General features: G+C 41.0%; 1 protein-coding gene across 1 annotated transcript in view; it reads right to left on the bottom strand.

Moving 5' to 3' along the window:
• The window catches only part of IGF2R (insulin like growth factor 2 receptor), a 58,376-nt gene extending 41,670 nt beyond the window's left edge, over positions 1-16,706 (bottom strand). The window contains exons 1-6 of the mRNA XM_067293517.1: positions 16,641-16,706; positions 10,365-10,498; positions 4,578-4,702; positions 2,796-2,894; positions 2,249-2,378; positions 1,069-1,189 (exon numbers count right to left, since the gene is read on the bottom strand). Coding sequence (XP_067149618.1) covers positions 1,069-1,189; positions 2,249-2,378; positions 2,796-2,894; positions 4,578-4,702; positions 10,365-10,498; positions 16,641-16,669 — 638 coding nt within the window. The 5' untranslated portion in view covers positions 16,670-16,706. The remainder of the gene's footprint in view (positions 1-1,068; positions 1,190-2,248; positions 2,379-2,795; positions 2,895-4,577; positions 4,703-10,364; positions 10,499-16,640) is intronic.
• Between the last annotated feature and the right edge of the window lie 6,994 nt (positions 16,707-23,700).

The following is a 23,700-nucleotide window of genomic DNA, read 5'->3' on the forward strand; positions in this document are numbered from 1 at the left end:
ATGACCCTAATCTGATTCATTGCATATAATTAATTCTGCTCAAGCAATCCTAAGAGACAAGATAGTCTAGGGCCAGGCACTTCTTAGAGTATTATTTGCACTTTGATATATTACGTTAGTTTCCTCAGATTGCTATATTTTCTCATGTTTCCTCAGATTTAACCATTTACTTCAGTATAGAACCCTTCAGCCACTTGTTTCATGCTGGGGGGGAGGGGAGAGCCCTGCAGGTCTAACAGCTTTATTTGTAAACTAAAAAAAACAAAAAAACAAAACAAAAAAACAACTCCATCACCAAAAAGCCAGAACCCTTGACCTCCACTGTTAACTTACTTTTTTCTACCTGTTTTCTTCAACTAGCATGTGAAAAAGAAGAGTACTATAAAAATCAACAGGTTTAGTGACCCCTACAGATATGGTAAGCAGGCTCATATGACCTTATGATCAGAAAGATCATCATTTTGACTACTAAGTCTCCCAAACCACATATGGGATACCTTTTTTTCCATGCTACACTTTCAGCACAAGAGGCAGCATCAAGGAAACAGTTTCTACTAGTTCCGGTTCAGTACTGAAAGGAACAGCCAACCTTGCATTGCTTATGTTTGTTAAATTAGAGTCATCAATGCAAAGATACAGAAGGGCAACATCTGGACTTCTTCTCAACTTAAAGTACTCCTGGGCAGCAGAATGAGCCAAATGCAGTGAGTAAACCCAGACAGTCAAGCAAATATTTCCTTCAGGCCCTCAGATGGTAGGCAGATGGAGTTAGAACTTAGTCTTCTGCTCAAAGGCAGAAAACACTAATCAGCCCTAGTTTCTGAGAATTTTGCAATTCTATAAACAGGAATCTCTCACAGTGAAGAAGAAAGTTTGATCTGTTATAGCAGTACAAGAGGATGCCCCAAAACTTCCACTCTGCCAGTGTTTGATGGAACTAATCCTGTCAATCCTACAATATTGAAATTATATTGATGGTAACAGATGAGTCATCTAGAAGTTAACTACTTTATCTGGTCCAGACAGCTGAGAAGTGTTCACAGAAGCAACATCAGATAAACTAAGTACCTGTCTTTGTTATGAAGTTTCAGTTGTTCCCGAGGACGACCAACATCATAAGCAAGACCTTCATGCAACAAGCAAGCAGCACTGCCAGCAGGGCAAGTTCCGGTCTCTCCACTTGAGCTTCCTGTTACAGAATATAGAAAACAACATTCAGTTTCTAAGCCCTGCTTTACATGAAATATTTTGCTGTTTTATCTGTGGACTTACTTTCCATTCATTGCTTTACCCTTTTCTAAAAATACCTTTAAATTGAGTTACATTATAACATGAAACTGACAAGACAACAACTGAAGTATTTGTTATCTAAAAGAGGAAGTACTTGTTGCCCTGTTTTGGGTTGTAAGTTCATCCTTTCATAACTGAAGTACCTGAAGCTAGTTTCCAGTTGGTAGTATAATATTTGGATGTGTATGGCTCCAATACCTTCTGGAAGTGTTCTAAGTAAGTTTTTTCACAACACTGAAATGGTTCCTTATAAACCATCTTATTTTATCATGTAAAATTCAAAGCTGTCAGTGACAATTTTCAGACTAATGAGATTTTTAAAAGAACAGACCTGCCACTAAAACTAGAACCATTCAGCTCCAAAACAGGGATAAAAATACACATTTAACTGCACAGTAGAAAAAAAGTGCAGTGCAAGTATACAGCTAAACCAGCCTTTCCAAGGAGTTTTAAGTGAGTGATTTTGCCGTTTCAATTCCTTACACAACTCCCAGCTGACTGGAAAGTGCTAGCTATGCACCATTTCTCACCCAAGCACCTAAACACTTTTAAGACATGTCTCAGGACATTCACATGCAACTAAGAAACAATCTCAACTAGAGCCTATAGCAAGCAATAGGCTCAAAGCACAAAAAGTGCTAACTACTCTCAGTCTTGTGCTGCAGCAAGCAAGCAGCAGCAACAAGACAAGCTAAGCTCTTCCACTCAAATCAGCTTAAAGCAACTTCTCTAACAGCCCTTGTCCATCCAGAAGAGGAATATATCTAAGCAGCTCACTAGCTGGAGTAAGACTTGGCTCCACAGAAAGCAGCTTTTAAACCATCAGAAGTAGCTTGAAACAGTAGTGTAAGTCCTAAAACACAGGTTTTTGGTCTGACAATCTCAAGTGAGGCACAAGGAAATAGCCATTCTACTAGAAATTTACACACTGACAGACAATACAAGCAGGTGTTCACACCTAAGTCCCTGCAGATGTTTATAAACAAGGAATCATCATCAGAATCATCCACCAAATAGTGTCCTGAAATTTTGATCAGAGGATTCAAGTCATGTTTCTTCAAGTCTTCATCAAACACATAGCAAGGCACCTAAAACATAAAAAAGTTACATGCAATCCATGCTATATAAGCAGGGAGAGGCTACAAGCAGGCTTATATAAAAACTAGATTAATACTTGGAAAAAGCTTTTACTTCTGCAAGCTAAAGTATAGACAGACTTAGAGAAGAAAGGTTAAATATGCTGGCTGAAGTGAGGCACCCAAAGTTAATGTGTTCTGCTCTAGCTTTTTACAAGACTTTTACTATAAATAACCATACAGACTGTAAAAGGGCTTTAAAGAGTTGCTTAAAATTCTCAGCTTCAGTAAGTTCATACAAATGCTTCATATGTCTATCAAGAAGTTAGGCCTAGATCAGTTGTTGATGTTTGTTTGGGGGTGAGGGGACTTAGAGTAAAATTGCTACATGTGTGAAAAGTAACTTAGCATGTATAGTATATAGATTACCTCTTTCACAGGTTTAAACAAGTCTTTCTTACAAGCAACAAAGGTCCTCCATTCAAAATAGTGCACACACTCTGTTGCCGTTACAAATTCAGGAGTACCCTATTTAAAGGAAGAAAAAAGTCAGTATTTGAAGAACATATTTCAGTTTTATTTTATGTCTATAGACAGTAAGAACTTCACTCAAGAGATTAAGAAAAACAGACAGTCCAGAACATCACAGAGAAAGGGCATACAGTTTCTTAACAGCCCCTGTTATTACCAGCAAGTTTGTTATTTTCTAATAGCTCTGTTGGTAAACTCAGGAATATGCAGGCTGCCAAATCCTTCTCACTCTGCATATGCAAACTCTCAAATTAACATGCTCCAATCCTAATATGCAGTAATTGTACTACATCCTTTAGAAGCACTCACTGTTTCAACTGATATTGGCAGGAGCACCAGTCACATCCAGTTACTAGGAAGCAAAGCACCAACACAAAAGCATATAAATAGACAAACAGCAAGCCAATGCATGGTTTACCAATTCTTTATCTTTTATCCTACAAAGTAGGCAGATTACTTATTTTCTAACTAGCAATCACTTCTGCTATACAGAAAGGCTCTCTCTAATGTAAAGTACTTATTTTTATAGGCAAGAAATGCTAACATTAAACTAGCACTCATCTGCATCTCTTTCAAGACAGGTGTTCTACTGCGGTTTAGGGCTGGATGCTCAACTGAATGTCTCTGTTTATAGAAAGATGACCAGATTTTTTCCATTGTCCCCACCACCACCTTAGCTAGAAGTACATTAGCCTATTTAAATCTCCTCCCTCCCCCATTCAGCCCTGCCACAAGTGTTGTAAGCGAGCTGTTCCAGACACTATTACAAAATCCTTTTGCTAGGTCACATGGATAGGTGTTTAAAAACTATGCTAACTAAACGAAGTTTTAAAATGGCTATGATCTGGCATTACAGCTAGAGTTAAGCAAGAATTTTTAATTTAATTCAAACAAGTGACCTGTTGAAATAGCATAGGAAGCATTTAAATCTCCCTCCTGCGCTAGTATTTTATGTTTGAATCAGCTAGATTTCCAGGAGAGGGCATAATGTTATCAGTGCCAACAGCAGCACTAATCAAGTATTTATTACTTAGATATACAGAATATGTAAACTGATCACTGTCTGTACAGAATATCAAGCTGTGGTATCAGTTAAATGTCTGGGAGGTGCAACTTCCAAAGCATATGGAGGTACAAGTAAACTATATATACACCCTAAGAACTTTTCAGGAGCCTCAGTCCATATTTTAGGAAGATATCCACAAATGATTACTCCCTGGAAGCCCAGATGAATCCGAGAGCACTTTAAGTTCAACTACATGAAGACAAGAATCTAAAGCTTACTAACAGAGGTAGTTAAGCTCTTCAACACTGTTCTATTAAACAGCCATTCTAGGTCCACAGCTTGGTACCAGCCAGCATTTAAACAATAGCTTTCATTGTTAAAATACTCAGTACAGCACCAACTCATTTCTCTGCACTACACTTAAAATATCAGCGCAATTTCTGTAAAGAAGTTAAAGAACCAGAACAGTGTCTGACTAGAATTAAGCTGCAGATTTTAACTATTTTCTACCTTGACCGCATTTTAAAAGCCATAATTGACTGTGATTTTAACTCAGTACTAAAGCATAACTGGCTCTTCCTTAAGTTATGAAGCTTTGCATCCACTAGGACAGTAAGTCTCTAAGAAGTGCATGCTGTTTTCACTGAAGATAAGAACAAGCGATTTAGACTTACCAATGTCTTCCCGCACAGGAAGTTAATGTTGCTTTGAATTTGGTGCTGACTGCTTTGCTGCAAGCAGTTATGCGTAGTGTTGAATTCCAGAAGAGTTTTAGAAGTTTTTTGCAAACCTAAGTCACCTAGGGTTTAATAAAAAAAGTAAAAAAGATATCATAATACAGTACTTTCAGAGATGCTAAACATATAGAGGCACTAAGTTCAAGTACTGAACAGCACAAGACAGGCCAGTCCAGTACAAGATAGTTTTTGAACAGAGCAAGACTCAAAACTGTTTGCAGCTTGTGATCTGGAAGCCCAGATCCAAGTTAAGATAGTGTTTGATATCTCTAATCAAACTTCTGTTCCTACTTTCTCAAAGCTTTTTAGCAAACACTTGGAAAGTCTGACAGCAGGCAGATCCATGAACAAATCACTGCTCTAGGAGCAAGGACTAAAGGATTCCTCAGCAGAAGACTGTTACCAATTAGTTACAAGTACCACAAGTCACTCCTTCCTCCCACCAGTTTCTATCCATCAGCTGCTCGGCCTTTATGCTGTTTACACACTGTTAGTTTTTAATCCCACCTCAATATGAGAGGTAGTCTGCTTAGTGATGAGTCCAGAGATGCCTGGGCACATCCACGATACTGGGTTTACCTGCAGATACACCCAAAACAGATACACTATTGCAGTGGATGTCTCCCAGTGCCTGCAGCTCTCATCCCTTCAGCACAGCTTGTGCTGCACAAAAGCTGGGGTCAGTGTTAAAACGCTGTGCAACCCTCTGCTCCACAGCACCACAAAAGGGAAAAGGGGGAGCACATTCCAAGTCACAGTGAGCACTGGTTCAAGCCACCAAAATGTTACTGTTCAAATCTATGCTGATCAGCATTAAGCACCAAGTCCTTTTAGGTCTAGCATGCTAACAGTGCCCTGTCCAGTCTTGCTAGGTGAATTTGAATGCTGACAGGAGTTTGGCCTGAACTACAGAGAATGCTATAAAATGCCAGCAATGGCCTGCTTCCCCCTTTCTTTTTTTCCTCATGTCAAAAGTAGGGATAAAGTCAAATGTGCAATCACTTCAGAACACTTCTTTCCATCTAGGCCAGATGTTGCTTTGCCTTAAGAGCACACTAGCTGGAACTTTGCCCAACCTATTAGCCCTTTATCCAAGGCAAGGAAAACTACATTACACCCAAGTAATATAATCTTGAAAGCAAAAGGAACACAAGTAAGTAAACTGGGCAGGAAGAGAATACAAGAACCTCAAAAATATACCACAACAATATTCTGCAGCAGCACCCTTCCAGGCATTGAAATGGCTGCCAGTACTTTTCTTAGTAAAGCATGTTGTTTAGCATCTTTCCATCAGGTTCCCCAGCACTGTTTTTCAATCCAGTCCTGCAAAGGAACTGGGACAAGCAGCATTTGTGCTGGTCACCTAAAATCATTGGCTGTGTTGAACTGTAACAGAGAAAGCTACTATAGCTACCTAACTCACAGGTAGAAATGAAGTGGTGGCAGTCAGAATGGAAGCTTGCTAGCTAACCCACATTACATTCCCTCAGTAGCTCAGGGAAGCTCTTTTCATGCTGTAGATGCTTATGCTAACTTTGTTACAGGAAGCCCTTTCAAGAGGCTGATGCCTAAGCAGCCATTCACAGCACCCCTATGTGAGGGCAACAAGCATTACAGGTTATTAAATAATCATCCATCTTCTCAAAGTAAGGTTAGAATTAACTCAGCCCAGGAGAAAGGCAGGGGAGACCAAACACCCACACACTTACACTGAGAACTTGTGCTACATGAAGAGCAGCCAGGATGAGAACCTGCAGCAGTGAAGCAACATTACTGCAGGTACAGTTCAGTGCCAGCCTCCAGACATCAAGGCTGTCAGTGGTTCCCATCCTTTCAGCTTCCAGGCACTCCCCTTATCAGAAGGCTATCTTCAGGTTTTAAGTTTTCCAGCACTGATACTGACAGATGTCATGCATCCCTCTTCAAACATAAGAGCTACAAACTAGTTCCCAGAGAGCAGGATTTCTACTGATCACCTCACTACTTGAAAGCTGCTAGCAAGATGTCCTCTTTTCTTCACTAAGAGATCAGAGGAGAGGAAAGCTGTCAAAAACACCCAACCTAACCCTTTAGTGAAAAGTTGTATATGGTAACAATATGTGCATATGATTAAAAAAAACTTTCCATCATTTTTAAGAGTATACAGTTTTAAGCCTCAGCATAGCAGGGAGCTTATGACAGCACCATCTGAGGACTTAGACCTCTGTAAGCATTAGTTTCCTCTCAACTCTGAAAGTCTTTTACATTCCTCTAAAAGCTTTGTGAGCTGACGCCAATATCCTCAAAGTGACATTCAAGAAAGAGCTAGTAAATTTTGTTTATTCCAGCCCAATGTGCATGCTCACCTCCTCCCTGCATGCTTAAAACTAGCTTAGGAATTTGCTAAAAGATTTTAGCAAGATTTTCTTTAGTGGCACATTACTCTTCCCATTCCTGCCAACAGCAAGAAGTGTCATGAACCATTTCCTCATACTTTGCCAATTATCTGTTTTCCATAAGCTTTCTTCCAGAGCACCAGTTCTGGAACAGCATTCAGCAGAACATCCATCTCCCTCTTCAAAGAGCAGCCAAGTGTTTTCATGGCTTTATAGAGATGCATTTCTTCCATAAAGGAAGACATTGCAAATTAGCTAGTAAATCTCACACAAGTTAGCTTCAGATACTGTTTTATGCAGCTGTACTAAATCACTATGAAAGGCATTGTCTACAACACCTATCCACTTGTTTATACTTTCATCTCTTCAGCTGTTTGGAAGAGGAAAGGCAATCATGGAAGACATTCTATCAGTTTTCCAAAGGAAGGGAGAGTTTAGGTGGCAACAGTCCCTTCACAGCCAGTCCTTCTGTTGTGGTTGGACAAAGCACACGTTTTGCCACTCAGGGTAACAGTTATAGCAATATTTCAACTTTTAGTTTTAGCACTAGTCCAACAAAAAAAAGAACACTAGTCACTACGTGTCACAAGAAGTTAAATAAGTATGATGCCATCTCCATGCTCTCTGTAGTTCAAGAACTAAGCATTCTGCCTATACTTTGCAAGCTTCTAAGGTCAAGCAATAAAGCAGAAGAGCTTTCTCCAGGAAAGGTCTTTTTGGATCTCAACACCAACATTAACTGTAGGTCAGAGTGACTTCCCAATGTTAACCGTATGGCTTCCCTTGGATACAGTCTGATTACAGTCACAGACCACATAGCCCTCTTCCCCAAAGTTAGGAGCAAGAAATAAAACCAGTACTATAGCTGTTCTCTTGCATAGTTAATGCTCACAAGCAAATCTATTGTTTGCACTGAAAATTCCTTTCTGAAAGGCTAAAGAAGAAATCTGATTAAGTCCATATCTGAAGCAATCTTACTACTTTGAAAAGCTTATCAGTTCACATTTTGTTCCTCCCTTTCCCCAAATCAAAGCCCTTCAGCTGCACTCAGTCACTCATTTTTGGAATACAAGTAACCACATACCAGTCAGATTGTTTTAAGTCAGGTATGTGGCTTAATTGCCTTAAGCAACTGGAATCTACACTGGGAGCCTACACTTCACTAGATCTGGATCAAAGAGATTCTTCTTTTCAAAAAAGAGTTATTGTCAATGAGAAAAGAAGCTTGCTAATCAATTAGCATGACCTCTTAACTCAGTGTAAAGTTTCAATACAACTAGAGGCAGTATCGTGAAACATGGCAGATGCCACTAAAGTCTGGAACTAACCATGAGCAAAAAAAAATTTTTTTGATTTGCATTTCCTCAAATTGATTAAGAAACACACACACAATACAAACTGCACTGCCTTGATTTTTAATTTATTGCAGGATAGTTAGAAACATGCCTTACCTAAACAGGATTCGTGGCATAAACCTTCAATCAGTTCAAAGACCCTCTGCAAGACCAAGTGGTTTGATTGTTGCCTAATCCTGTTCTACCGAGAAGTGATTAGGCAGTAAGACACGCAAAGGTTTGCATATAGTGGAATATTTGATACTATGATCATAACCCAGCTTTGTTCTTCATTTTTCTTTCCACAAGAAATGAGGAACTCAACCCACACAAGCATCTAGGTCGCAGTCTTCCCTGGGGAAAACAGGCTTCCTCAAGCATTCAATCAGCCACATTTCAGTTCCACTGAACAAAGCACATTAAAACAGCTGTACAGAAGCTGCTTTGTTTGTGATCCACATACAACTGAAGCTTCAACTGCATAAGAATTAAGATTCATATTGGTGGGAAACAATTCTTGTTGCACATTTTGGGAATGAATCACATTAACAGTGTCAAGTGGTCTAGTAAGATGTCATGCCGTTCAAAACAGAAGATTGCTATTTGCCACTGCAATTTGAATTTAGATGCATCTAATCTGTCATTCCAGAAAACTCTGGAACTTAGATATACTGCATTACATAGATGAACAGCCACGAACTAATATACGCTCTTTTCCATGCACCCAGTGATTTTAAGTCTATGTTGCAACATTTTAAGCAGTAGTATGTTTTGAAAAGTGCTGACTGACCGCAGTCTGAAACCAAAGTATCTCTATAGTTAAGGGAGAAGAGAGGCTAACTGCTACGTATCTGCATACAGCTGAGAATCTCATCTTTTCCTCCTCACCATCTTCCAGCAGTTCAAGGTCAAAAGTTTTTACTGAAGACTCAACCTCTCATAAGAGTTGTCTGCCAATGGCAATTGGATTGGCAAAGACAGACAAATTTAGACTTCAGATCTGCAGGTATTAAGAGGCAGTCTGAAAAAATACTACCCTTCAGAAAGCTCTCCATTTATTCTGTTAGAAGTTGCACCTGAAGAGATTTTGAGAGTTGACTTATCAGTATTTATATACTACTGTTTCATCAGCTGAAGTATTGAGGCAACCTTGAAAGCAGCAACCACTCATGCAAGTAAGTACACAAGTAGTGTTCCGAGCATGAGCTGCTGCTGATTGATGAAACCAAATGCAAGCATGTGTCTAGAAACATGGCAGTATAATATTTAGATCAGCATGCAAAATATATACTGCATTACATAGACAGCCATGAACTAAGATGCACCTTTTTTCCATGCACCCAGTGATTTTAAGTCTATGTTGCAACATTTTAAGTCTCAGTTTGTTTTGAAAAGTACTGATTGATCATAGCCTGAAACCAAAGTGTGTCTATAGTTAAAGGAGAGATATAGGGAGATGGGAAGCCACTCTTCAAGACACCAATGACATCTTAGAACTACTGAAGCAGTCAGATTTGAAGAATGTAACTGAAAACAGAGGACTGCATATAAACACCCTTTCTGTAACAGCTTACAAAAACATCCCAGAAGCTTAGCAATGCTCTAAAATCGCATTATAGCAAGTAGCATGAGGAAAGGTCAATGCAACATCAGGCTAGGTTGTGGTATATTTTAGAGGTATAATCCAACCTTTATCCTATGTTTAATGTCAGGTTTCAAGCAAGCCTATGCACAGTGTGTATCCTGCCACAGGTAGATACACTTACTTCTACTTGGGGTGTCCTGTAGAGTTTCACACTAGATTACTATTAACTATTGCAGAAGAAAGATTTCACTGTCTTATGAAGAGATCTGAATTCAGATCATGCTTTCCCAAATCTAGAATAAAGTTTTAAACTTTGAGAAGAAAAAAAATGCTTTGCTAATACAACTATTTTCTGAATTTCTTTGCTCTGAGACACTATCCATTAACACAACTCTGAAGTCCTTATCAGGAAAGTCAATTGTTTACTTACCTACTGACAGATAGGTCTTCCTATTGATGTCATACGCACAGACTGCACTTGATCTTCCACACTCTTGTACACCATAACAGAGGTTTATTTTATAGAACACATGGTTGTCTGTGTCAATTGCTTCCCATGTGTAACTGAAAAGAAAAAAAGCCTGTCAGTTAGTATTTACACTGGCTGCACTACCATCTCCTAGAGACCCATCCCTGAAATAACTAAGTTAAAGCAAACAGCCACTGCATTGAGCTTCATATTTGTGTTCTAGACAGTAAACACGAGAAATAGTTGTTACTGAGTCCAGGCCAAGAACAAAACAGGCTTAATCACTTAAGCAGAAGCACATATCAGTCCATTTTCCCCTTTCTTTTAACACCCAGCAATCCATTCTTCCCTCTCAAATCTCTTGGAAGGCTACTTTGAATGGGTATATTACAGGTGGTAAGCCTTTTTTGAGAACCTAATATACTTTTCAAACATCTTTTGTAGGCTGCACACTAATGCATTTTATCAATACCCAATAATAGTCTTAAAAAAAAAAAATACAGCTAAGTGGAGCAGAGCAACAGACCCTTTAAGCTTCATGTTTAAAACAAACAAAAAACCCCCACAAGTTTAGGTTCTTAGAGCATTCAGACTGGAACAAATAAGTAATGCTTATTAGGCCACAGCTGCACCTTTAAGCATTTACACACATCAGAACTTGTCCTTTCAGTATCAAAGGGTTATGTTGGAAGCTGGAAAACAAGCAAGGAGGGAGATTAAGAGACTCACTGAAAGAGGTATTACTAGTTAACTACGGCCACAAAGTCAGCTGGCAAAACCTGATAAAGAAACATAAAGCTCTGCTTAAATACACTGGGGGAGGAAGTCAGAGTAACAGAACAAAAAAATTAAACAAATTCAAATGTGTAGTTCAGAGGTTGAATAAGGACTAGTTTCCCCTCACAGCAAGCACAGACTGTGCAGTGCATAGATGTAATTGGTAATATGACATGGCACCACTCAGTAATTTCCAGTTTAACTAGTTTGGGGTCAGAAGCTCTTTAGACAAGTTAGCTTACTAGCATGATGCTCTGGTTCAAGCTCTGTTAAATGTGTAATTCACTGTACATTCACAGTCAGCTTGGTTCAGAAGTACTTTTTCTTCTGGCAATATTTGGCATCCTCTTGACTGTACTGCTTTTTGCAAGAGATTCCCCAGTTCCCCTTCCTTCTTAGGTGAAAACTCTAGTAGGATTTAATGAAGACTCATCACACATCAGAACACTGGGGGTCACACAATGACCTATTAGGTAATACCAATATTTGCAATCAGCTAGAGTTTAATACATCTATCAGACCCACAGAAGCATTTGTCTTAATCTACAGATCCTAGCAGAATTAAGAGACAAGTCCTGCAAGGAAACTCAGCTCCCCTCTTTCAGCCACCAGGAAGTTAGAAGTTGACCAGAACCCTCACACCTAGGGTTTGCTCAAGGGACTATCAAGTCCCTGTGCCTTAATCTCTAGCTTGCAGGTGTTTCAGTGTTTGACATCATCAGGCCCCAGATCCTGCCAGGAGGAGAGCCCATTCTTGTTCCACTTCTGAAGCCTAACTCTCAAATGAGAGAGGGGCAACAGCAGTTCAGCTACTTTATTCTACTCCCAATTAGTTTTTGAATCCTCCAAGAACTCCAAAATCCAGCTCCAAGAAATCCAAAATCTCTCATCTCAGCACAAGGAGCCAGCAGTAAGAGACTACAGTTTTCCAATTAATTACTGACTAGGGGGTTCTTTGCTTCCCTGTACTAAAGCAGCCCTAAAAATTTCATTCTACTAATGCCTGGAATAAGCTGGGGACAAATACAAGATCATCTGTGCAAACAAACAAACAAAATCTTCATACCCCATCACAATAATAAGGCTCAAAAAGCAAGTAACTTACCAGGTAGTGAGTCAAACCTAAAATACTAATAAAGCAACTATTTTTTTTTTTTTTTTAAATCAGCAAGATCATATACAAGGATTTTGTGTCTCAATCCCAGACATAAGTATGTAGAACTGATATTTCACAATTGTACTAATTAGTTCTCTGAGCCAGTTTCTTACACTTCAAGTGGATCAAGACAATCCCTAGGCAGGAAAATGATGAGAATTAACCTTCAGTAGAGAATAAGAGTTCAGGACAGGAAGGAAATTGGACAAGACAAAAAAGAACCAGCAGATTATACCTTCAAGGGCTCTGAAAACAGTAAAGGATTTAGACTAATGCCATTTTTTGCCCCAGCAGAAAACGCATTCCTATCAGGATAGGACTTCTCCAAGGTGAAGCCCTGGAAAGTTAGCATTCTGCTGAGAAGTTCCCACAAGGCTCAAGTGCTCTGTTTTGACTGGTTTTGGAAAACAAGAAAAAGGTAGCTTATGTAATACCAAGGCATTAAAACTTCTGCTCAAGCTAGAGTGTTTTCAGTATTCTTTTAGAGAATTTGAAAATTAACATTTGTCTCTGAATTTAATGAGAATCTAAGTCCTTCCTACAACAGAATTATGTTTCTGTTAGAGATGAAGTGTTTTGCTTTCCCCATTCAATGTTATCATGAAACGGAGGGAATCCAGCATCTTTGAGTCAGTTTACTCATGTGCCAGAAGCAACAGAGAAACAAGATGAGAATGCACATGTACAGAAACAAAAGAGTCACTACAACGAGCCTTTCCCTCCGCCCTTTCACAGAGGCGTGGACAGCAAAGTGCAAGGAATTTTTCAAAACAATCCATGGGCAGGAAGTAAGAACCTCCAATGTCTACTCATGTTCTAAATCGCACCTTTAATGAAAAAAAGCCTGCAAAATGAAAAAAAAAAATCTAACGTCCCTAGTGGTTTCTGAGTAATACTACTTTTAAAGTAGTTCAATGGACTAATTATTTTTAATGGGCAGGGAGGTACAGGGAAAGGATTTATTCACAGCACTGACAAAACACACTGAAGCATGACAGCAGGCTGGATATAGTCTGAGCAGTTGCTCTAAACTAAGAGATGCAAAATACACTTTCACAGTGAAAGCAAGAATTACTTCTTTTACAAATAAGGCTGCCAGCAATAAATCAGTGCCCGGGAATAGTTTCAAGCTGCAGCCCTGTGGCATGTGCTCTACTTTCCAATAAGATACAAACTGATCACTCCACCGCATCCAGTAATGGAAACAATCTGTGATCACAGCTCCTCACTGCAGCTCAGCCACTTGAACCAGCTTCTTCCAGCTGCTCAGCAGCCACCTTCTACCAGTGGTTATTCTTCACGTAATCATCCTTTTACCTAGTCCAGCCAAAGTTACCCATTCAGCAAACATCTGTTATTTAAAGTGCTTAAGCTATCCCAAATTCATTCCAATTGAGCTAGTTTAGGCAGCTGTTATACAAACAGATTCAAAGAGCAATAGCTCAGGGGGTATGGGGGAACAATAAACTTCCCTGCCTGCTTTTGACTGCAGTTAGAGCAAATGGATAGCCACTTTTGGTGCAGTTCCAGAGCTAGGATCAAGCATGGTTTAGAAGTGTCCCATCTTGATTTAAACAGTCAAATATCTGTTTTTGCTGAAGTGACAGTGACACCTGTTTCTAGCTAAAACCAGCCATAGACCATCCCAGTCAGAGGTCTGAATTTGAGAAACTGTTTTGGGACACGTTCTCTCCTTTCCCTCCCCTCCTCTGCTGGCCTCTGCTTGTGAGACAAGCTGGATCCCAGAATTGCTGTGGCTCAAAATTAACTCAGCAAAAACAGGTGTGTGCATGCACATAGAGAGGGGGGATAGAATCAGGTCAGTTCCCTCATCTAGCTCACAGTGACTGGCCACACACAGGAGGCAGCAGAAGGCAGGGAGGATCCCCTGGTTAAGGCAGCACCAATCTAAGCTACTGTTGAAAGTGGCTGTGTAAGCAAGATCCAAACAAACAAGTTATTTGGAATAAACTCGCTTGCAGGTCAGGCCTTCCAACTACCTAGTTTTGGTTTTTAGACACAGAGTACAACATGAAAAAACAACTATTTTTCAGCAAGCATAAGATCAGAAGAGTGCTCTGCATTTTCTGACACAGCAAAGAAGCAAGTCAGAAAAAAAAAAGCAGTAAGGCAGAAAAGGGATAGTGAGCCTGAATTACCTTCTGAAGCAAAGTAGTTTTCAGCTCAGCCACTGCAATCAGATGACTTGCAGAAGGGCAGAAGCTGTCACAGCAAGTGGTTCCTCAAGCTAGAGCCATGAGCCACTTTGAGGTTTGAATACTGGTTATCCGCTTCAAATGCGATGACACACAAGAAAGACTTTCTGAGTGGCTTTCTGAGAACCCATGCTCAAGTTGCTGGTTCTCAGTCTTTTGCCAAGAGATGACTGCTGGGAAGAAGAGTAAACCCTGCTGCAACAGCTATAAAGAACAGTTGCAAAGAAGCATGCATTTGCTCTCTAGGGAATGCATCTAACAGAATCATTTTGTTCTAAGGGGTATTACATAGACTACTTGGCACAGGACAAGGGCAACATACGATCACAGGATTGGAAAGCTGATCCATGTGTGATTATGCATCTGCACCAGAGTCCTTGCACACAATTTTGTACTCAGCAACTCCTCAACTGTGAAAATATTTCAGAGATAAGACTAATATCTGAAGCTCTTTACAAGCAGCTTCGACCAGTATGATCACAGGGAGACAAGCTTGGGAACAATTTCCACAATGACCATTTCAAATTTGAAACTAGAAGCTTAGATGTACCACCTTGCACTAAGACTATTAGATGCACCTACCACAAATACACATAGCAAAGAAATTTGTTTCCATACCAAAGCAAGTTCTCCCCAGAGAAAATGAGAAACAGCAGAAAATACAAAGCCATAGCTGCATTTGAAAAGCTGAAGGAAATAGTCTTGTTAACACATCCCTATTCATGCTTAGTTCTACTCCAGTTTACCTGTCACTTTTTCTAACCACCGCATGGTATACGTCTTCAGGCAAGTTTTCTTGCCTGTATCATGTGTAACAGCTTTACAACTCTACCACAAGCTGCCTAACTTCCTCCTTGTAAGTACTTTGTCTTTCATGATAAACACTGTAAGCTGCATCCACCACATCATGCAACAAATGTGTAAGAAAAGGGATAGCAATTTGAAGTTCAAGTATGTAAGAGCTATAGGAAGCTCATGTACTGAGGAAGAGCTTCTAAACCATCATAACGGATGCTTCCAAGGCATGTGAAGCAACCATGCACATATGCAAATAAGTCCAGTAATGAGTTATTTATGGCACTCCCACTTAAAAGATGTCAAAGCACTTTATTGGGCTAAGTAAGTTCAACTAAAGGTCATCTCTCTGCACTCAGCTCATGCTTCTTCACCAAGGCTGAGCTGAACACTAAACCCAAGGCATCAGTGAATCAAGAGAGTCAAGAGCCAAGTATTAGTTCCATAACAAATGCTGAAAAAAGTGTCTGAATGAACTGTATGTGCAGTCAAATGTAAGAGTTGTACCATTTATAAATGACACATTGAAGTAGTCAGATAATTTGATAATTAGTAATTCAGCATAGTAACAATCCTGCAACATATAACAGTTCTAAGGGCTTTTCCTTTCGTTCAGAAAATTGAAAGTTATAGAAGTTATGCACTGATCCCTATCCTTGCACAGAAGGCAAAAAACATTACCTGTCATCAAGTAACATTTCATCTAGGACAAGACAGTGTTTTCTATTTGCTGCTCTGCTGCAACACTCAAAACATTTCTTCCCCTCTAGAAAAAACTGCAGGAAAAGTTTTATAGGAACTTCCCTGATGTTACACTGAAGTTTAGTCCAAACAGTCAGTGGGGTTTTTTGTTTGTTAGTTTTTAAAAAGGTAACTGGATTTAAAGAACAGTTCACAGAATTAATTCTGAGCCCAATTTATTCTACACAAGGATAATTAAGAGCTTGATTCTCCTCTGTTGTCACATGAATGATGCAAGGGGAAGACAGAAGAATGGGGGATAAAGACTGAACTGACTAGTAACCTCATATCCAACTAAATCTCCTGTATTATTTCCCTGGTGTTCATATTGCAATAATCCTACAGACTTGAAATTCTACACAGAAGATAAAAACAGAATTATAATTACAAGCTACCTGACAGCACAGTCAGCTTTAAAAGTAACCATGTAAAAAGCATGACAAAACCAGTCACCACAAGCCATGACATTTGACAAAGTTTTAAAAAAGGAAAACTCTGGAATCACTCTACTCTTCTTTAAAGAGAGTATTAGTACCTATTCTAATCACCAACCTTTTCCTTCCTTGTCCAGCTTTTGACATTCACACATCAGACACAGAGGTCGCTGCAGCTGCACAAGCCTTATTAGGCCACACAAAAGCCAGGGTACAAGAAAACAGTTCTCATATTCTTATTAGACAAGTCAAAAATCTTGTCTTAAAACAATCCAAAGATAAATTGGTGAGGAATTTGTCCTGAAGACCCATGTTGTGGCTTCTGGATGAGACATCAGTCAGTGGTATAAACATTCAAGTTACCCAACTGAATCATTCCTCATTTGGCAGCTTTTCTTCACTGTGTCTGGTACGACACTTCACTGCAGATCTCCATGGGGTCTTCAAAACTGTCAAACCACAACTCCTTGCTTTTTTCTTCACACATTCTAGATTACCAGGCAACAGTTCTGCAAAGCAGTTTTTCCACCATGGCACAATAGCAAGTGCAGGTTTTTGATGTAGGCCCAACTTAAAAGGAAAACCACAGACTACCTCATCTATTCCACAACTTACTTTCTCTTTGCCAGTAACAAAGGGAAACCAGTTTAAGTAACTCACATTCAAAGCAAAACTACGTATTTCGGATGGGCATTCCCAAATATTCCTCTAGTAAAAAGTCATTCAAGAAAACCAGGACAAATACCTTGACAGGACTGAAAGCTACTTTCAAAATAGAAACTGCTTGAGGATTAAGTCACTTAGGATAGCCTAAAAAATAGTCAAAGGAGCTAAATTCCCTCTAGAAGAGGTGAGTTTCTTATTTATGTCTCAACTTCACAATTAGCAAGGTCACCTTAAAAAAGCTTTTTCTGCCACTCTCATGTGCTAACCTTGCAAGCAAACCTATTTTCCCCCCTTTTTCATACAAGTACTAGGGACCCAAACTATGTCCTCATTGTTTCCTTAGTGGGCTGCAATGATGCTTGTCCAGCATTGTCCAGTGTCTTGCTGATCAAGACAGAATATTCCTGTGAGTACTACAGGGTAACCCCACCTCAAAGCAGAAGCAATGAGGACCAGCAAGATATATTTGCCAAACTAGATTCCTGACCGAACTCGGAATAGAAACAGGACAAAACACGAAGAACAGTGTTATTTCCACATAGTAGTTCTTGTTTCTAAGGCTTGCTTAACTCACCTTTAAGTAACTTACCGGCACTTGGTGATATCCTGAGTAAAACGAAGGCTATAAAGTTACGCTCCTTCCAAACCACTTTTTTTTTCCCCTCCCCCAACATAGAGCAGATACGGTTGCAAAGACCAGCAGTCCTGGCCGGAGGCAACTTTAACAGAGCAATTTTCACACCTCCCGACCCACGCGATGAAGCCCCGCAGGGGACGGCGCCACATCGTCACGCAGCAGCGGCCCTGAAGTTTATTCCCCTTTTTTTAGGGGACCCGCCCGGCTGTGCCGACCCCGGCCCCCCGCCCCTGCGGAGGCCGAGCGCCCCCTTCCCCCCCCAGCACCGGGGGCCGGGAAAGGCGGCGCGCGGGGGGCACGGGGCACGGCCGGCAGCCCCCGCCCGCGCACACGCGGCCCGCGGCGGGGGAGCAGCGGCACCGCCCCCCGCGCACCCCTGGCCGCGCCGCGCCACCGCCCACCTGCACAGCTCCCGGTAGGCGTCGGTCGGGGTCGCGGCCGCGACCGCCCCGCCGCCTGCCCCCGGCCGCAGCAGGAGCGACAGGAGGGCGAGGAACAGCGCGGCGAGGGCCGGGGCGCGGGGCGGCCCACGCGGGCGGCGGGCGGCGAGTGCCATGGGCGCGGGAGCGGCGGGCCGGGCCGGGCGGACGCGGCTGCCCCGGGACGTCAGGAGGCGGCAGCGGCCAGCGGCAGGTCATGTGGCCTCCGCCCGCCCACTCCCCGGTCATGTGACCGCCGTCATGTGAGCGCGTGGGCTGCGCCCGAGGGCGCGGCGGTCACATGACGGCCCCCCTCCCCCAGCCCCTCGGCGCGCCGGCCCCGCGCGTGCTTGGCTCGCGCGCCCCCACAGCGGGCGGGCGCGCGCGGCGGCGGCAGCGGCAGCGGCAGCGGCAGCGGCGTCCGTTACGTGGCGTCGTTGACGCGTTCGCGCGCTCCTCAGGCAGGGAGGGTGCAGGCGCCCTTCGCCTCCCGCCGCGTAGCGGCAACCGCGTTCACCTCAGCGCCTTTGGCCTCCGCAGGCTCGTGCAGTGACTGTGCAGAGTCCCTACTACACGAGCAAATGAAACAGGCAGGCTGTGATTCATTCCCTCTAAGTTCTGCAGTGTGAAATTTGGGTGCTTGGTGTAAACCTATTGTCTAGGCGTCCGCAGCTGTCACATGCGCAGCTCCAGGGACTGACTCATCCCGTTGTCTGAAACAGCAGCCTTAGGAGGGGGTGTATTGCTTGCCCTGCCTCTGTCCACTAGCTACAGAAAGGAGCTTTGAGGCCGGGTGATGTATTGACTAGCTAGTTAATTTTTAGATAATTGAAGTTAGGTGAATTGCACCTCATCCCATGAAACTGTTGATTCTATTTTTCCCATCCGATTTCCTGGTTTCCAAAGGAATAGGAGAGCATTAAAGATCTCCCTCCATGGCAGTTTAATCTGATTCCAAGGTGCCATGATCTAATCTCTTCCTCCTTTCTTCTCTTAGCTACATATTCTCACTCCTTCCTTTTCACTGACATTTGTTCTCCTGCAGCAGGGCAGTTAAGGATGCTGGTCTGGCCAAAAGCTAATGTACCCATTGTTTGTTGTTGCTGTTGTTATTGGGTTTTTTTGCTAGGTTAGTTTTCAGCTGTATCAGTGCCTTGATCAGTGCCCTGAGGTGGCTCACTGCATATCTGCCAAAACACTGACAGCAGCTCAGGAAAGGGGACAGGAAGGCCTAACTGGCATTGACAGGGAGGAAGCCCAAAGTTAGATCAGCTCTAACTGCTGTGAAACTTCACCCTACTAGAGCAATTGGAAGTTGCAGTTTGAGTCTAGCTAATGGTTCACCACCACCAAGCAGGGAGGTGCCATAAGCCACATTCCACCATGGTTCCCTCTTCCTGTTGCTGACACAAGATGTGCCGACACTTGTGCAGAGGCATTCAGCTCAGTTCAACTTATTGATCCAACAGAAAAATAACCTGAAAAAAAAGAGAATATTTTTCTCTTGGCTCAGCAAGTTGTAGCAGCTTAGCAGAGTGATGAATGCTGGTGCAAGGGCAGAAGAGCAAGGGGAGAGCTAAGTAGAAGGAAGGTAAAGCAGAAGGAAGACCACACTGGTAGGTCTGTTCAGCTGTAGTGACAACTTTGCCTTTAGAATTATCACAGCCTAACCAAATAGCAAAGTCCTCAACTGATGAAGACGACCTTCAATCTTTCTGCTGGAAAGAGAGTTGTGACATGAATCAATCTATCTTTGGTCAGGATCTATGAAAAAATTTAACTAAAAGGACTTAATAAATGCTGTCATCTTCCTTGGCAGTTTTCTATTACTATAGGATGGAGTGTTGCCAACTCTTCCTGTTTTGTTTAAACTTGCAGTGTTTTCCTTAAAGCTCCAAATCTGATTACCCAAGAATCCCAGTTGTCTGTTCTTAAGTAACACTGTAACCTACATAGTTTTAAGAAAAGCTTGATGACATGAACTCAAGGCTCAAATAGAAAAAAAGCTAGAAGAAAAAAAGGAATACAGAGTCTGTTATTTTTTTTTGATTATGTCTCTTAAACTTTGCTGTTCTGCCGGCTATTCCAGCATCACTCACTCTAGACAAAGCAGTGCAAACACATTAGACTTACCAGCAGGTTCTATCTCTGTTTACCAAACTGAATTAAAAATGTATTAACCAGGAGATTCACTGTAAACATCAGTGCAGGCAGGTATACAGTAGCTTCTGATCTGATTAGCTAGATAACTTACTGTCAACTAGAGCTTCATTCCCGCAATAACTTTTGTGTACATTTGAGCATGAGTAACTCCACTGAAGATAATGTGACTATTCACCTTGCTAACATTAAGAATGTGTATAAAGATCTGCAGCGTCAGGGCCTGGCAATGTATAAACAGTTCATTTCAGTTATCTGATAAGAGCTAACTCGAACTTGTTTACTGATAAAAGATTGAAGAAGTTTATACTAATTACATTCTTTGTTCTGCATACTGCTTTGTATCTGTAGGCCCCTACGTTTGCACAAAGCTCAGAGATGTTAGAGCAGTTTCTGCACACAGAGAAAAGTATGTGAAGAGCTGCCTAGCCAGGACGAAATAAAGGGAAGAGACAGAAAAAAAAATCCCTATTAGAAAGGAAAAAAATTGAAATGGTGCTCTAATCTGCAGTACTAATACATAAGCATTCATCTGCGTACCAATGAATCAGAGTTGCAACACAGCAGGGATAGCTATAGAGCTGCATAAATGAAATACACATTGTAAATACAAATATCTTTAAAATCACTTTAAAAAGTAAAAGTTAGTTCAAGAAAGAAGAATCTAGTATATAGATTCCAATCCTGCAAACATTTCCATTTCCTGTATATTTTCCTTAACTTTTATCTTCAGTGGAATCTGGTGGTTCTTTTCAGATCCCTGGGATTTCTCCCATATTTATAGTTAAGTACATGCCTAAAAATTTGTGGGAGGTATGTGTGAGTCACTTGTCTATCCCAAACTATGTTTTGTAAACACAGTAAGGCAGGAATGTTTCATTCTAAATATTTTTATAAATAATAATTTAAATATTTACCTCCCATGTTCAATGATATAGACATCTCAGCTAACCAGATACTGTGGGACAGTGTTAAAATATTCTGGAATGTAATTTCATAATCTTACCTTTTTCTTTTCCTCAGGAGAGGCACAGCATGATGACTGCTGCTTAAATTTTGTTGTAGTGAAGCCCAAGGATCTGAACTCATGCTGAAACTTCCTAGTTACAGATGGTTTTCAGTAGACAAGGTATCATAAATAGATGATGAATAAGTAGGTCCTCTAGGATCCTTCTTTGCATCTTGCCTGGTCTCAAATGTTACAGTCATTTCATGTTCTTCTGATTCATTCTCTTCCTTCATACGGCTAGTATCAAGTTGTGAGGTGTAGGCTGTCTCAGAGGCAGCTTGCTTCTACTGTCAATGTCTCAGTTCCTTGTAACACTCATGTCTGATCTCTGGCTTTCAACAAAAAGGAACAAAAACCCATTCAGAATCTAGAACTGTTTTTACATTTGATTCCCGGAAGTTCCTTCTCCAGGGAGTTTTGGACAGCTTATTTCCAGCTGTCTGTAAACTCCACTATAATAAAATGTATATTTGTATACCTTGTGAAATACAAAACTCTTCATAAGGTTCTTCCTTGGAGTCATGCTGTTCTTCAGAAAGCACAAAGGCACCGCTCACTGGGTTGTTCTCTCTTCTTTCCCTCTCTCTCACTCTCTATATCTGAACTTTAGACTTCCTAATTTTATACACATTGTCATTATTTCTCAACACTTTTTCTCTTTTTTTCTGCTTAGTTTTTCACTGTCTCTCTAATTCTTTATACTCCTTTTCCTTCCTTTTCTGTTCCACTTTTACTGTTCCCTGTTTCTTTCTCATCCAGATATTAGCATTTTTTCAAGGCAAACACTCGATAAGAGCTATCGCCTTATTTTTTATGATGAGCTATCCTGCTTTATAGCAATTTAAAATAAGACTGTAGAGAGGAGGAAAACAATGTTTGATGACCTTGTTTTGCAGACTTAGGTTTAGGCTTTCCAATGCAGTTACAATGGTAATTAATGACATTTTCTAATCTAGCTGATACTGTTCAATGAAACTGTAAAAGAATATCAACTTTGTTCTAAACACGTTGACTTTATTTGAAATCTCCGTCTTTCTGGGAAAGTTCTCACATACTATGCTCTGAGCATGCTACGCTCAGTGTATGCTCTGACAAGGGCACCATTTTATACTGTGGCTCAGAAGACAGCCGTAGTCTAGGCCGTTCTTGAGTCATTGCCTAAAGCAGGTCTGTAGCAGTTTTTCTTATTCTTCTTCCATCTCTTTTTACATCTTCAGCCTAGCTTTCAAGGAGTATGACTCTTGACTATTTATGCTTGGGTCAGAACTTGATGTTTTGTAATGATGAAGAGTCTGGTTCACCAGTTACCTCTGAGTTACTCAGTGGAGTTACACCAAGTAGAGCAACAGTTGTACAATGCAAATCACTTCATCAGAGTAAACCAATGGTACTTTCATTGGTACTGCATGAAATTTTGCTAACACAAGTCTTTGATATCAGAGGAATATGATTTGATTTCTCTGCTAATCCTGTTTTGTTTAAAGTGCCTACAGAAATTTAACACAAATGATTTAATCCCAAAGCACTTTACAGAGGCAATAATGGTAGAAGTTAAAAGATTGTTCAATGTTTTAAACATTGTTTCCCAATCCTGTGATTTAACCTCAGGTAGCTTTGACTTCAGTGGGACTTGCCACACCTTTGCACTATTCTTTTCCCATTAGCTTTTGTCTATGTGGTCTGTTGTTGACAGTCATTTTTGAGCTAGCCACAATACTTTGGTTCTGTAACCTGTGCCAGTACCAAACAGGCATGCAACACTAACCTGCTTTTGGTGACCTAGCTATATTCATAGAGAGCATTTCATCAGATGAGCAGAAGTAAGTGTGATGGTAGGAAACAGCCCTCACTTGCCAGGCAGATGTTGGGAAAAAAAATGCTCCCAAATGTATCTTTTGTTATTTCAGAATTATCTTCCGACACTTCCCTCTGTCCCCCTCTTTACTTACATTTCTCGGCAATTTCTCGGGCTGTTCTTCTCCTTTCTCTTGTCATTAACTGTGCACTCTAAGAATACCACCATCTCTTTTCAGATATGATAATCCATCATGTTTTGCTCTCCAGTAACTTAATTTTTCCATTCATTTTTTATTTTCTGGAAATGAAGTGTTGCTCTTTCCCGCATGTGGGACCTCATCTACTATGTGGTTATCTCAGTATAAGTTGCAGCTCAGCGTAGAGGGATGTGACAATGGGGAAAGGTGACCTACTGCTCCTCACCTATGGTTGCTAGAAATTACTTCCAAAAAAACTGGAAACAGTCCATCTGCTGTGACAAGTGCAAAAT

The sequence above is a fragment of the Apteryx mantelli genome, chromosome 3 (genome assembly GCF_036417845.1).
Source record: "Apteryx mantelli isolate bAptMan1 chromosome 3, bAptMan1.hap1, whole genome shotgun sequence".
Classification (NCBI taxonomy): Eukaryota; Metazoa; Chordata; class Aves; order Apterygiformes; family Apterygidae; genus Apteryx; species Apteryx mantelli.